This window comes from Rhinolophus sinicus, linkage group LG01, assembly GCF_036562045.2.
Source record: "Rhinolophus sinicus isolate RSC01 linkage group LG01, ASM3656204v1, whole genome shotgun sequence".
Lineage (NCBI taxonomy): Eukaryota > Metazoa > Chordata > Mammalia > Chiroptera > Rhinolophidae > Rhinolophus > Rhinolophus sinicus.
The window spans coordinates 39,167,035-39,183,342 of record NC_133751.1 but is presented as its reverse complement, the minus strand read 5'-3'; the positions used below and the strand labels follow the sequence as shown (position 1 = coordinate 39,183,342).

The 16,308-nt window shown below is 36.0% G+C and overlaps 1 protein-coding gene across 1 annotated transcript in view; it reads left to right on the top strand.

Moving 5' to 3' along the window:
• SPATA16 (spermatogenesis associated 16) overlaps window positions 1-16,308 on the top strand; it is a 209,288-nt gene that overhangs the window by 118,959 nt on the left and 74,021 nt on the right. The window contains exon 5 of the mRNA XM_019734941.2: window positions 10,508-10,592. Coding sequence (XP_019590500.2) covers window positions 10,508-10,592 — 85 coding nt within the window. The remainder of the gene's footprint in view (window positions 1-10,507; window positions 10,593-16,308) is intronic.

The following is a 16,308-nucleotide window of genomic DNA, read 5'->3' as shown; positions in this document are numbered from 1 at the left end:
GAGAAAGAGAATAGTCGATGACGATACCAAGATTTTTTGCCTGAGAAATTGGATAGATGAGAAAATGACTAGAGATTAGGGGATGAGAAGTAAAGAGGATCAGTCTCTCAGGTGTGGAAATGTTTAGCATGAAATATCTGTCAGGTATCTGTCAAAATAGCCAAAGTAAAACCAATGAATTATTGAAGTAGTCATTAGTAAAAATTTATTGCGCACACACCAAACAGATAGTTTGCAAACTGGGAACATGCAAATCAAAACATGGACTGGGGCTCAGAGCTGTATTGTTATAAAGCAGCTTTTGTAGTGAGAAAGTAGTGACTGTTTATTCTTTATACTGATTGGTTATCGTATTAGAATTTTTTAAATGATAGAGAATTGGTTAGTGGTTACCACATATCAACCTTGAAAAACAGTTGAAGTTTTGCTTATGATTTTCAAAGGAGTAAGCAAAAGACGACCCAGGTCAAATTAGTCTTACAAAATAAGCTAAATAAGCATTGTAAAATGAAGACTAAGAATTGAGCCATTGCATTAAGCAGCATTGAGACCACTGGTAGCGTAGACAAGGGCAGTTTCAGTGGAGCAGTGGGAAAGAGAACTTTGCTGGTGTGCATTCTAGCAAGAACAGGAAGAGAAAAAATACAGCTAGAGAGAGAATGCACACAGGTTTTTAAGGAGTGTTTTTTCGTTTGGTAAGAAGGAAAAAAATTAAGATGGTAAGTGGAAGGGAAGTGGATCAAGAGAAGGTTTTGGTGCATTTTATTTTAAGATGGTAGAAAGAACAGCATTTTTGTGTGCTGGTAGAAAAGCTCCAAGAGGAAATGAAAAATTGAAAGAAAGAATGGAAACATGAGAGAGAGGTGAGAGAAAGAGAGAGAGAGAGAATATTGCTGGAGCAGTTTCCACAGGTAGGCACAATACGATGAGGTCTGGTACAGAAGTGTGGGTGGGTTGGGTTCATATTCTGCTATGCAAAGAGCATAACGTGCTTAGGGCTTGTTAAAGGCTCAGAACTGACAGATATTAAAACACCAGCTGTCAATTAAAGGGTTTGGCTAATCTGATCATATAGTTCCAGTGCAGCTATAGCATTCAGTAGATTAATGAAAGTAAGTTGACTAGAATAATGATAATGAAACAAAGACGTTTAGAAGCAACATTGAATCACATTGATAAGCATCCAGGATATTGGTCTAAAGGTAAACAGAGATACCTGAAGGAAAGTAGGAAGAATGATAGCTTACTGTTTACATTCAATTCATGAGGTACGTCAGCCAGAACCAAGATTCCACAAGGTACTTAACTCCTGGTAGATACTCTGAGTTGATTAATTGTCTTTGCCCTTTATAAAGTCAGCATGATGAAAAGCACCTGTCTCTTGCCTCACAAATATTGCATGGTGTGTTATTTCCATGCTTTTCTCGTGTTCTTCGACTGATTTTTATACTGAGTCATAAAGGCTAAGCTGTAGGGCAGAGCTATGTTAGAGAACCAGATAAAGGAAGGTGGATGGTAAAGGCATAACTCCCATTTCCGCTGGGGAAAAAATGGCATTGGAACAACTACAATCGAGATTGTGATCCTAACATTAACACAATTCTGTGCTGGGTATTGGAAGAAATGCATTATACTTAAGAAAAATATCTCTATAAACACGAAGTTTTATGACATCATATTTTGTCATTTAATACTAGTCTCTTTTTTACTATTATGATCATTGTGCTTCACTGAAGGCACATAACAAATTTCAATGAATCTTAATTCCTCACTTGCTTCATTATAAATCTGGAGATGTGCTCCTTTGGGAAAAGACTTGAGTCCCCAAGTGTAATAAAATCATGGTTAAGAATGTAGCAATTTTGACAACACATCATTACAGAAAAAGAAAGTTTTGGAAAATACTAATAAAAATACTAAAACTTCTAAATTTACATAGGTGAACTCAAAACCAAATCACCAAAAGATTTAGAAATGCAAAAGAGCCCAAGAAACCCACTGTGGTGATCTGTCTATCTCCTTTCTCTCACAATTGTTCCAATACAAGGGTGACAGTGACTAACATAATAGAAACTATCAATTTAGCTTTTACCTAATTCAAGACACTGTGTCTATAAGCCAGGATTATCTTTTACATTTGTTGAATGTGTTTCAAAGTTGTAAAGTTTCATTCCTGCAATCTGCACAGTACTTTTAGTATAATGTGCATGTTGTCCCTGAAGAGAAAACAGTAGATGGAAATTTTTAAGGGGGCCTGTGGCCAAAAGGCATAGAAGCCTGGTATCTGACTACTGACTGATGATTTTACTAATGCAGGCCACCTGTTGCTCAACCTAGTAATTTGTTTATCTTAGTTAGGCAAACGATGCCAAATCCAGCCCAGCCATATTTTTGGAAATAAAGTCTTATTTAAACACAATCCCATATACAGGTCATAAAAATGGTAGCATAAGTTGAGCCTTTGGAAATCTTCCCTGTAATTTATAACAAATTGAACAACTACAACTCCACAAAGGACTCCCTGCACAGCAGACAGGCAATACGAAGAGGTCCACTACTGAATTCACCTAAAAGTGGGCAAATTGCACAAGCAGGGGAGGAGGAAAGGGAGAAGTGTGGAGACGGGCTGCACTGGCGCAGCACACAGACCTAGCTCAGTGCTCCGAGCTCGCTGCATCCCGGAACTACTGCAGCTATGGGAGAGGGAAGAACTCGGATTGCTAGGGCTGCATTTATGGCCCACAAGGCTAAAGGGACAGCATATAACATGGCTAAACCCAATGCTCCTGGCAGAGACCTCAGAGCAGAGAATAGAAGCCTTAGGCACTGAGACTAGCCGCCCCCTCCTGACCCTCCCAGAGCTCACCCCACCCCCAGCAACCCAGTGTTAGAAGCAGAACAGTAGCAGTGTCAGATCAAAAGAACAGAATATTTGCAGTTCTGAGAACTGTGGTCCACAGACATGGACTCGCACCCCAACTAGTTCTGGCAAAGGGGAGGGAGCTGTGGAAGCAAGACTGGCTGTGCTGGTGGTCGCCGCCATTGCTCTGGGCCACTTCTCACAACCCACCATGCCCTGTCCCCAACTACCTGGGCAGATCCCTGTAGGAGTAAACAGAGCTGCTGAAATATACAGGCTCTGAATCTGGTGCAGGAAGAGCTTTGGAACTTCAGAAATTCTCCATATTCCCCCACAGAGGCGATGCCATATGATCCGGGCAAACTGTTCACAGAGGAGAAGCCCGCCTTCCAGGGAATCCCCCCATTGTGTGAGAAGCTGGAATGGTGCAGAGAAAGCATAGCACTACAGTATGAGCGAGAACAAAAGGCTGCAGTCAGAGAGAAAATAAAACACCTACTAGGAAAAAAAAAGACCTCTTTCTATCAACCTGTTGCAGAACCCACTCCTGTAGATGTCTAGGAAGAGAAATAATAAATCATTAATTGCCATGAATAACCACAGCAACAAGACAGCTCAGAAAGAAAATGAAAAGTCTCCAGAAACTGAACTTAAAGATATGGAAATATGTGACTTAAATGACAGAGAATTCAAGATTTCAATTCTTAAAAAACTCAGTGAGTTTAATGAACTCAGAAACACAATCAAAGAACAATATGAACATTTTACCAAAGAGATTGAAATTTTTAAAAAGAACCAAATAGAATTTCTGGAGATTAAGAACTTCAGAAAATAAAAGAAAAAAGAATAAAATAGCCAGCTTAGGTAGTAGAGTTGACCAGATGGAGGAAAAAATCACTAACATCAAAGATAGAAACCTGAAATGACATGGATGGAAGAAAGAGAGGTGAGACTTAAAAAAAAAAAAATGAAAGAACTCTATAAGAACTTCCTGACTCCATCAGAAAGAGCAATATAAGAATAATGGGCATACCAGAAGGAGAAAAAAGAGAGAAGGGAACACAGAGTATATTAAACAAATAGTCAACAAGAGCTTCCCAAACTTGTGGAAAGAACTGGATCTGCAAATCCAAGAAGCAAATAGAACACCTAATTACCTCAACCCCAACAGGCCTTCTCCAAGGCACATTGTATTCAAGCTGTCAAAAATTAACGACAAAGAAAGAATCCTCAAGTCAGCCAGGGAAAAGAAGACGGTAACCTACAGCAGAAAGCCCATTAGAATATCATCAGATATTTCAGCAGATACTCTACACCAAGAGGGAGTGGCACCAAATATTCAAACTATTGAAAGACAGAAATTATGAGCCAAGAATAATATATCCAGCAAAGATACCTTTAGATGTGAATGAGGAATAAAGACCTTTCCAAACATATAGAAGCTGAGGGAATTTTCTAACACACGACCTGCACTACAAGAAATACTAAAGGAGACTATTCAACCAGCATCAATAGGGATAATTTGTGGCAACCAAAAAATAAAAGGGGGTAGAGTATACGCCTGAACTGGAATATGGGAATGGAGAAAAGAAGCATGCTGAAGAAAATGGAATACTCTAAATATCAAACTTTCTTTTACATAAACTTAATGGTAACTACTCCAAAAAAATCCAGAACTGAAATATATAATGTAATAAAAGAAGAAACAGAGGGAAAAATCATAGAATACCACCACATAGAAATAATAGACAACAACAAAAAGGAGACACAGTCTTACCAGAAAACTAAAGATAGAATGATAGGAAATCCTCATATATCAATAATCACCCTAAATGTAAATGGACTTAATTCACCAATAAAAAGGCATAGAGTAGCAGATTGAATCAAAAAACTAAATTCGACCATATGCTGCCTCCAAGAGACACATCTTAGCTACAAGAACAAACATGGACTCAAAGTAAAAGGACACAAATTGACATTCCAAGCAAATGGTACCCAGAGAAAATCAGGTGTAGCCATACTGATATCAGATGAAACAGACTTCAGGATAAAAAAAGTAACAAGAGACAAAGATGGACATTTCATAATGATAAAGGGGTATGTACAACAAGAAGATGTAACAGTCATCAACATTTATGCCCCCAATCAGGGAGCACTGAAATATACCAAGCAATTACTAACAGAACTAAAGGGAGAAATTGACCAAAACACAATTATACTAGGGGACCTAAATACATCATTGACAGCTATGGACAGATCATCCAAACAGAAAATAAATAAAGAAATAGCAGCCCTAAATGACATATTAGATGAAATGGACATAATTGACATATATAGAGCACTTCATCCTAAAACATCAGACTACACATTTTTTTCTAGTGTGCATGGAACATTCTCAAGGATAGACCATATATTGGGACACAACACTAGCCTCAGCAAATTTAGGAAGATTGAAATCATACCAAACATATTCTCTGATCACAGGCTTTGAAATTGGATATCAACTGCAAAGAAAAAGCAGGAAAAAACCCACAAATATGTGGGTTTTTAAACAACATACTTTTAAAGAATGACCAGGTCAAAGAAGAAAAGAGAAGAGATCAAAAGATACATAGAAACAGATGAGAATGAAACTACATCCTACCAAAATTTTGGGGATGCAGCAAAAGAAGTTTTAAGAGGGAAATTTATATCATTCAGGCCTATCTCAAGAAATAAGAAAAATCCCAGATAAATAGCCTCATGTTACACCTTAAAGAACTAGAAAAAGAAGAACAAATGAAACCCAAGGTCAGCAGAAGAAAGGAAATAATAAAAATCAGAGCAGAACTAAATGAAATAGAGAACAAAAAGACAATAGAAAAAATTAATGTGACAAAGAGCTGGTTCTTTGAAAAGATTAATAAAATTGACAAACCCTTGACTGTACTCACTAAGAGAAAATGAGAAAAGACACTAATAAACAACATTGAAATGAAAGAGGGGAAGTTATCATGGATGCCACAGAAATACAAAGGATCATCCAAGAATTCTATGGGACTATATGCCACCAAATTCAATAATCTACAAGAAATAGACAAGTTCTTAGGAACATATAGCCTTCCTAGGCTGAATCACGAAGAACTGGAAAATCTAAACAGACCGATCACCAGTAAGGAAATTGAATCAGTCATCCATAACCTTCCCAAAAGCAAAAGTCCGGGACCAGATGGCTTCACTAGTGAATTCTACCAAACCTTCAAAGATGACCTAATACCTGTCCTACTCAAAGTCTTCCAAAAAATTGAAGAAGAGACAATACTCCCTAACTCATTTTATGAGGCCAACATTACCCTGATACCAAAACCTGGTAAGGATAACAAAAAAATAAAACTACAGACCTATATCTCTCATGAATACAGATGCAAAAATCCTAAATAAAATTCTAGCAAATCGAATACAACAAGGCACTAAAAAGATTATTCATCACAACCAAGTGGTGTTCATCCCAGGGGCACAAGGATGGTTCAACATACACAAATCCATCAATGTGATATATCACATAAACAAAATCAAGGACAAAAATCATATGGTAATATAAATTGACGCAGAAAAAGCATTTGCAAGATGCAACATCCATTTGTGATTAAAACACTTAATAAAATAGGTATAGAAGGAAAAAAGCTTAACATAATAAAGGCCATATATGACAAACCCTCAGCTAATATCATAATTAACGGTGAAAAACTGAAGCCCTTTGCTCTATGTTCAGGAACATGAAAGGGCTGTCCCCTATCACGTCTGCTTTCAACGCAGTGTTGGAAGTCCTCGCTAGAACAATCAGGCCAGACAAAGAAATAAAACGCATCCAAATTGGGAGTGAAGAAGTTAAATTGTAATTCTTTGCAGATAACGATGCTATATGGAGAAAATCCTAAAGACTCCACCAAAAAGCGATTAGAAACAATAAACAAATACAGTAAAGTTGTAGGCTATAAATCAACAACAAAAGTCCATCGCATTCCTATATACTAACAATGAAATCTCAGAAAAATTTAAAAAAAAACTCCTTTTGCAATTGCAAACAAAAAGAATAAAATACCTAGGAATAAACTTAACCAAGGATGTGAAAAACCTATATGCTGGAAACTATAAGATATTTTTAAAAGAAATTGAAGAAGACACAAAGAAATGGAAAGACAGTCCGTGCTCAATTGGAAGAATCAACACAGTTAACATGGCCGTATTACCCAAAGCAATACACAGATTTAATGCAATCCCTATCAAAACCCCAATGGCAGTTTTTAAAGAAATAGAACAAAAAATCGTCAGATTTGCATTGAACCACAAAAGACCCCGAATAGCCAAAGCAATCCTAAGAAATATGAACAATGCTGGAGGTATCACACTCCCTGACGTTAGCTTGTACTACAGGGCAACAATAACCAAAACAGCATGGTATTGGCAGAAAAATAGACACATAGAGCAATGAAATAGAATTGAGAATCCAGAAATAAAAACACGTAAATATGGACAGAAAATTTTTGACAAAGAAGCAAAAATCATATAATGGACAAAAGACAGCCTCTTCAATAAATGGTGCTGGGAAAATTGGAAAGCCACATACAAAAGAATGAAACTGGACTGCTGCTGTATGTCACCATGTACCAAAATTAATTCAAAATGGATCAAGGACTTAAGCATAAGACCTGACACAATAAACTACATAGAGGAAAACTTAGGTACTAAACTTATGGACATTGGATTCAAAGACCATTTTATGAATTTGACTCCAAGGGCAAGGGAAGTCAAAGTTAAAATAAATAAATGGGACTATATCAAACTTAAAAGCTTCTGCACAGCAAAAGAAACCATCGACAAAATAAAGAGGCCACAAACTGAATGGGAGAAGTTTTTTGCAAACATTACCTCCGATAAGAGGCTAATACCCAAAATATACAAAGAACTCAAACAACTCAACAACAAAAAAACAAACAACCCAGTTGAAAAATGGGCAGAGGACCTGAAGAGACATTTCTCCAAAGAGGACATACAAATTGCCAATAGACATATGAAAAAATGCTCAGCATCATAATCATCAGAGAAATGCAAATAAAAACCACAATGAGATATCACCTCACCCCAGTTAGAATGGCTATCATCAACAAGACAAATAGTAACAAGTGTTAGAGAGGCTGTGGAGAAAAAAGGAACCCTCATACACTGTTGGTGGGAATGCAGATTGGTGCAGCTGCTATGGAAGGCAGTGTGGAGGTTCCTCAAAAAGTTACAAATAGAATTACCGTATGACCCAGCAATCCTTCTCCTGGGTATCTACCCAAAAAGTCTGAAAACATTTATCCATAAAGACATGTGCTCCAATGTTCATTGCAGCTTTATTTACGGTGGCCAAGACATGGAAACAACCAAAATGTCCTTCGATAGATGAATGGATAAAGAAGTTGTGGTATATATACACAATGGAATACTATTCGGTAGTAGGAAAAGGTGAAATAGGACCATTTGTGACAACATGGATGGATCTTGAGATTATAATGCTAAGCGAAATAAGTCAGACAGAAAAATTAGAGAACCATAAGATTTCACCGATATGTGGTATATAAACCAAAAACAACAAAAGAACAAGACAAGCAACTGAAAGAAGAAAAACTCATAGACATAGACAATAGTTTAGTGGTTACCAGAGGGCAAAGGGGAAGGGGGGGGGTTCTAGAAGAGGGTAAATGAGGTCTAACATATGGTGATGGAAAGAGAACTGACTCTGGGTGGTGAACACACAATATGAGATATAAATAATGTGTTACAGAATTGTATACCTGAAATCTATATAACTTTACTAACAGTTGTCACCCCAATAAACTTTAAGGAAAAAAAAAAGAGAAACACAGCCCCACTTCATTTGTATACTTATTGTCTATAGCTACTTCCGCAAGACAAAGTTGAGTAGTTATAAGACCACATGACCCACAATGTCTAAAATATTTTCTATCTAACCCATTACAAGAAAAAGTTGCCCACCCCTGGTTTAATTAATACCTGGTGTCATCATTAAACAATATTTGTTAAGCCACATGTACATATCCAAATGTTAATAGAAGGTGGAATCAAAAAGCCGAGTCAGTCATCACCTAGGAGTACCCAATTTCTATAAATACAGTATATGCTGTCCTTGAGAGTGATCTTTTTCATTACGACTTTTCACTGATTTCTTCAATTCAGAATCTATTAAATAGATTTCTACTAGGTAACAGGCACATACATGTCAAGTAGACTTCCTTTTTAGGTAGTCATGGGAAGAAAATTTTCCCGTGTTTCTACCAAACTGCAAATGTTTGAAATTCACATTTGCCCCTCTCTAGTCTATGATTTTTATAACTTGTTTCTACCCTATAAATATTCACATGACATCAAAACCTCCTGCCTCACTTTATCTTATTAAACTAGAGCTTTGAAAAATATAAAAGGATTTTTAAAAGATTAGTTATCCTTATATTATTGTCATGTATGTTGAAATGTCAGTGAACAGCTTCTTTCCAATGCCACATATATAAAAATATTGAGCTGCGAATAGTCTTTCAAAATGGTGGTATTTTTTATTGTTAATTTTTAAAGTCCCAATTTGTCTCTGTTCTGAGCAAGAATCTAAACATTTTAATTCTTTCAGCAGAGTACTATAGTAAGTTTATAGCTGCTGCGCCTTAGACAACCTACATTTAGAGAAGGAAAATTTCTAATTCAGTTTACCATGATGTTAAGAAACAACACGTATCTGCAGGCAAAGATAAGAAAAACATTCAGGGGTACACAGTGATAGCTCTACTTAAATAAATAAACTTTTGGTACTGGTGATTAGGTACACAGGATTATTATATGTTTAATTGGCTAACGTGACAATTTGGAATTACTTCTAGTCACATTTAATTGGATTTGGAATCTCTAGAGAAAAGAAATAGAGAGGCTTAGTAGAGAAACAGTCATAAAAGTAAACTGTTTTTCCAAAGGGTGCTAAAGCAATGAATTAATATCCATTGCACAATAGTTTTTAATATCCCCTCAGCTTATAAGACTAATGCAGTGGTTGTATACATTAGATACTAAAACCGATTCAATTAAACTCAAAGTTTGGGGGGAAGGGAGTGCTTGTTTTATTGGAAATTTTTTTATTTTCAATTTTAACGAGGTTAATTTAATCAGAGGTGAATAATCTTTAATTCACATAAAGTCTAAGGTATGTTAAATACCAGTCTAATAGTTAACTATATATGCTATGCTAGGTTTGAAGGCATTTTAGAGTACATGAAATATGTTACTCTATAAATGCTTTGAAGCTTAATAAAAGGCAACCAAAACAAAGCATTCTCTCATAGTCTTTAAGCACTATTCTTAGTGTACAAACAGAAAAAAACCCATCTAGAAAACAAATGGCTTGTTGCTTCTCTTATAGTTTTAGTTTAGCTACCAAAAAAAAACACAAACAAACAAAAAACCACTTTCTACATTCTAAATTGTGTCTTATGCTTTGTTTACTATTAGTCTAGTGAAATTTACACTTTACAAAATCTTTTTCCTCAACATTTATATGTACTTCCTGTTAAGATCTTCTTCCTATAAATTTTTTTTTTTTTTTTAATCTGTCCTTGTTCCTAGGAGTGCCATGATTGCTGACTACATGTTCTGGCTCTGTGGACGAAGTGAACAGGGTATAAGCAAGCTCATCAAACTGTATTGGCAGGTAAAAATTGATATCCGAACTAGGAAGGAGGAGCCCATCTCTTTTTTAGAACCAAAATAAGGATTGGTGCTTAAAAAACTGCTGAAAAAGGTAGCTCTGGGAATATCAATAAGAAGGACACTACTCAGTAGTAATGTATTTATAATGGAGTAGATTTTCTGAGACTAATTTTAAGGGCAAAATGCAAGGTTGTTAACCCTTGGCACATACCTCAGTTTTACAAGCCAATAAAAATTTTAGACTTCCTAGGAACTATTTTCCCAGGCCTGCTGTAGTAACATGATCCTTTAAAATATCAGCATTGTATTTTCATAGATTCTTCTTGATCTGTGACCTGTAAAATCCGATACTAGAAGTAATAACAATTACAAAATAAAGGAAAATGGAAAGATCAGTTATATTTGTTGGGTAACATATAGTATTTGGAACACTTAATCAATAACACAGTGCAGATCTGTTCCTTATTTATTATCAAAATGGCAGCAAGAAGTCATACCAAAGGTCAATTAGATGTCAAGAAGAGAGTCATAATTTCTTAGAATTATAAGGAGAATTTAGCATTTACTAGTTCAATCTCATTCACCACAAACAAATGTGTTCTTGTCCTATTCTCATCCCCCAAACATAAACTATCAATGACTTTCTACTGAAATATATCCAGAATGATGAACTCACTTAGCCCCAAGAAACAACATCTAATTTGCTTATTATTAAATGGTTTTCCTCATTAAAGTGGATTTCTTCTCCCTTAAAACTTCCATTAACTGGTCCCCAGTGGAGCCACGTGGACCAAAGGGAAACCCATTTCCAAATGAAATTTTTCAAATATTTGAAAATCAACTACAAAGGCCAACTCCCTCCTCCATATCTTCTGCTCTCCATGCCATGTGGGGCTGTTTTTTCTTTGTATTTCAAGATGGTTTAATTTAATTGAATATGAACCAACTAGAATAAGGTCTGCCAAAACACTAATATAAAAGAGAAATAATCAACAGTCTTCTGATGCTTCCTGGTTTTTTTCACATTTTCACTATTATGTCTTTGCACTAGTTTTCTGTCTATCACGTTAGCTTCATTAGACAGTAAAGTATCAGGTTTACCATATAAAAAGCTCAGTAATCAATGTAGTTCCCTCTAAATATTTGGAGCTCAATTTACATACTATAAAAAATAAGAATTTAAATTAGTGTTACTCTAATTGAGATCTGTGATTTTTTTTAAAATTGACAGTTAACAGAGATTAAAATTTTAATCTCAAAATTAATTATTAATTTGCTAAATTTAAGACTTTCCTACAGGAATCGTGAACATGCAAAACATTAGTAGTTGCTTATAGGCATGGAAGTAAATAGTTGTATAGAATTGTTAGATGTGACAAATGAGCAAATAATGTGGGCTATAGATAAAGAAAGATGACTTTTTAATTAAAGCATTTCAGAGGTTTCTGGAGAGAGGTGGGAAAGGAGTTAAATCTTGATGATTAGATAATATATTAGCAGGCCTGGCATATACTAGGTCCCAAATGAATGTTTATTTTAGTTTGTTCATTCATTAAATAAACATGAGTACCTACTGTGTTTTCTGCATTGAACTAAGAAAAAATAGGTTGGTTCACCCTAAAACAGATTAAGAGCGTGAAATTTGTCTTCATATTATTTTTGTTTCCTTTACCTTCCAAAGAGTACTAATATCACTATTCACCTCAAACTAAGAAAATAATATCCAATAATCAATACATGAATGTTTTCTATATTAAAAGAGAATAAATACTATTATTTTACTAGTCTACATTTACAAATTATAAGAAAAACATATTTCTCTTTGTATTCTTTTTTTCTCCTTTAATTTGAAGCAACTTGGTATATTGAACAAGAGCCCTTGTCTGGAAGTCAGGTCTGATTCAGTCCAAGTTCTAACACCAAATACTTATCTCACCTAAGGCAAGTTAGTCTCTAGAACAGCTTCAAATAGAAAATAAGAGATGACTAGTATAAAGTGTTTGAGACGGTCTATTCTTAAGCCCATTTTAGCACTAAAATCTCATATTTTCAGATGTCCAAAAATGATGTCACAAATTTTAAAAAAAAAGAAGAAACATAACTAAAAATTGCATCCTGCAGATAAACTCTATAAACTAAACACCTCTAACTAACCCCAACATCAGCACACACACCATTGTCTCGCTAGTTGTATTCTTCCTTCTGCTAGCTAGCTTCTCCTTGATTTTAATTCAAATATATACATCTTCCCCCAAACCTTATTCTGCCCTAAATCAAAAAGGAGGCTTGGACATTGCCGGAGATTGCCCAGCCCATGCCAACTTTAAAGACAGGGATGCCTCACTATCCAAATCACCACGGCAACTACACTGTTGAATTTTGCCCCCAAAATCACAAACTAGGAATTATATTTGCATTATATTTGTAGAAATCTATTAAGGCTGAATAGACAAAGCCTGGCTTTACTATCTTTGCAAGTAGAGAAATTACTATATATCTTCCTTTCAACTGCATAAAATCCCTACAACCCTGATCAAGTATTATTTTTAAAGGTTTTAAACAGGAATGGAAAATTTCAGAATGTAATAATTTGAGAACCAGTCTACACCCACTCTCGTAGATGACTGACTTACAAACTCTTATATGCAAAAGAACAGACCTTTCCTTTGGTGAGCTCAAGAACACCTTTCAATGGTATTAAGAATATTTTTTCATATCATCAACCTAGCAAGAAAAAAAAAGGGCATAAACTCTATACTATATGACAGCTAAACCTGGAATAATCACTTTGAATAAAAGTGTTTGCACATGTTATTCTATAGTGTCACCTCATCAGAGCTAGAAAGGGTTGGAAATGACTTGTCACCAGATCATACTTGCAAGCATGCTTCTGCAACCTTATAACCCATGTTCTGTTATCAGCCACCCTGCTCTTCTCAAACACCTCAAGACCTCATCACAATTCTGAATTAGCAAAATGGAAAGTCCTAGTCAGGCTGAGAATTAGCTATTTGGAATCCTCTACTCTTAAGAATTTTATATTGCTCCTAAACTAATAATAGAGTTCCAAGAAGAATTTTATAGTAAACTCTAGTTCACCTCCCAAACCCTTTGCCCCTTAGATCCAGGACTAGATTTAATTGGAATCGGGAAACAAACATACAAGATTTCCTCTTCTTCCACTCCTGTTTCCAATTCCTGTTTTCCTACCTTCACTTTCAGCCATGCTCTCAGCCATATGGGTTGTCTTGTGTGTGGCTTTATCTCCTGCAACGTGAGTAACAGAGCCTACTCTGATATGCAACACTCAACAGTGGAGTGGGAAAAGGCGGTAACAGCTAATTTTGTTGCAGAAATCCCATGTAACAAATGCAAAGGAACCCTACTGAATGGGCAAGCTGCCTGATAATCTCATTCCCCACCTTAACTGTTCTTTTTTAATTTTTTTTCGTTTTGAGTCACAAACCTTTTCTGAGAATCTGATTCAATTTGCAAGCATCCGCCTAGAAACAATACTCATAAATACATACATAGAGGAAAATGTGCTTACTATTTATTCGTATCTCATTGCATTGGAAATTGATCTCCCACACATAGTCAGGATACCAAAGCAGCATTTACAGAGAATTATGGCTTTCTCACTCTTGTGAGAAGGTTGTGCAATTTTCCTGGAATAAGAAATTGAAATGTTATATTTGACATCTCATCAATGTCAACTTTTCAATTTGATGGCAATAAGAGGTAAAATGCTGATTCACAGTCTTGAATATCTAATGGCGTCAGATCTCCTATAGCTCACAATACATAAGTAGTCATGCATCAAAAAATACCCCAATTCATATTACAACATTTCCTTTGTCCTCATGTCAATGAGATTATGTTTGTTAAATCTATATCATCAAGGCTATCTATGTCAGCAATTTGTTTCAATGTTAAAGCCACCCGAACAAAAAGTGACCTGTACAACAGGTAAGCCATTTACTGAATGTCTATAGACTTTTGTACCTAGAAACTCACACGACTTTGTCAGTCTTACCTCTAGTATTGGAAAATTCCTATTGCTATTTGACTCCAGCTACTTCATTTCAAGTAGCAGCTTGACCAAAAAAAGTTCACAGTTTTCAGCAGTATCTCTAATAGTAAATTCAGCATTTCAATCAAAAGATTTACTTCATTTATCTACTAAGATAGCATCCATATAAAGTTAGTCCCCGAATGAACTTCTCACTATAGATTTGTTCTAAGAAGGGGTTTTCTTTTCTCTTAAAACTTTTTAAAGAATTAACCAAACCAAATCACTTCTAAATTTCTTCTCTGGATTGCCAACAAACTTTTTTCATAGGAAAGAACCTCGTGGTGTGTGCTCTTGTATCTTGACAGAGATCTACTGAAGAGGCACTGATTCGAGTTCTTGGCTCTGAGGATGGTGAAGACTTTCACAGCAGTAGAAGGACCTCTTCTGGGATTGTTGGAAGGGCTGTTGACACCAGTACAGGCCCATGTAGAAAGCCTGATATGTGGAACATCTTTCCTTAGTGAAGAAGCAAAGGCTGAGGCAGTGCCAACTTCACAGGTCGTCCATCTGTGCAGAAAATACCAAGACTTTCCATCCAATTCAAGTTGTACTTGGCATTGAAATGTTCACCACTTCAGAGATATCAATGGCATAAACAGTTTCCAAAGAGGGCTCACCAAAAAGGAATATTTCCTTGGTGTAATTATTCTCAAAGGACGAGATCAGGAGCTGGCTACACTGAGAGGATTTTCCCAGCCACATATTAAAGGAAGAGGATGCACAGTCTGTAGGCCCCTAAAGCCCTTCCTTGGCTTTCAGGGGTCCACAGATCATAGGTTAAGACACTTGAGCTATCCTTCCTCTTTGCAACTGCCCTTTTTCTCTTTGGTCCTGAGCCTAGCAGGAGCCATTTCTTGCTTCCAGCACTCAAAGCAAAAAATAGCACCCAGAATGCTGGTGTTATGCAGTGCCTCCTTAAAATGCAACGTAGTCATTCAAGCTTGAAACCTTTCCAATCTAGCGTCTCCAGACACCTTTTAAATTAGTGGATACCTTTCTTCTTTACTCTCAAATTGTATTTGTCATTCATACTTATTCATCAAATATTTATTGAGCACTTATTAGTAACTATGTGTTAGGCACTGTGCTGTGTTGGAAATACAGCAGCAAACGAGATAGACATCACCCTGTCTTCAAGGAGTATATATTCTAACACAAATTATTTACCAAGAAAAACAGATGGTACTAAAATTAGACACCAATTCTTAGTCTGTTTTTCTTCTAAGTGCCATCCAACTGAATTTGAAAGAGCGGCTTAATATGTATTTGGTAAATTATTCAATCAACCAAATTAAATATTGGCTTGATGTGAAGCTTAAGCCAATAATGTGGAAAATATTTTGCAATAGTTGCTTTGTTTGTGATTTAAAAATTCAGTGCTTACATGAATTCAACAAGTAGTTGTGCGTGTGTGTGTGTGTGTGTTAAGTTCACAACTGTGGACAATTCTTGGGCTTTAGTTGAGTTTGGGATGCATCAGAATATTAGAAGGTTGTAGATTACCAAGAATCTTTTGTCTCATTGGTTTCTGTGCTTCTTGGTGTCTCCACACAAATCCTACAGTCTTAGCTATTAGCTTCTTCTTTCAAACATGGCAGTCAAGGCAGCAGCAAGCTAATGGATTTCTCTGTACTAACCAGAA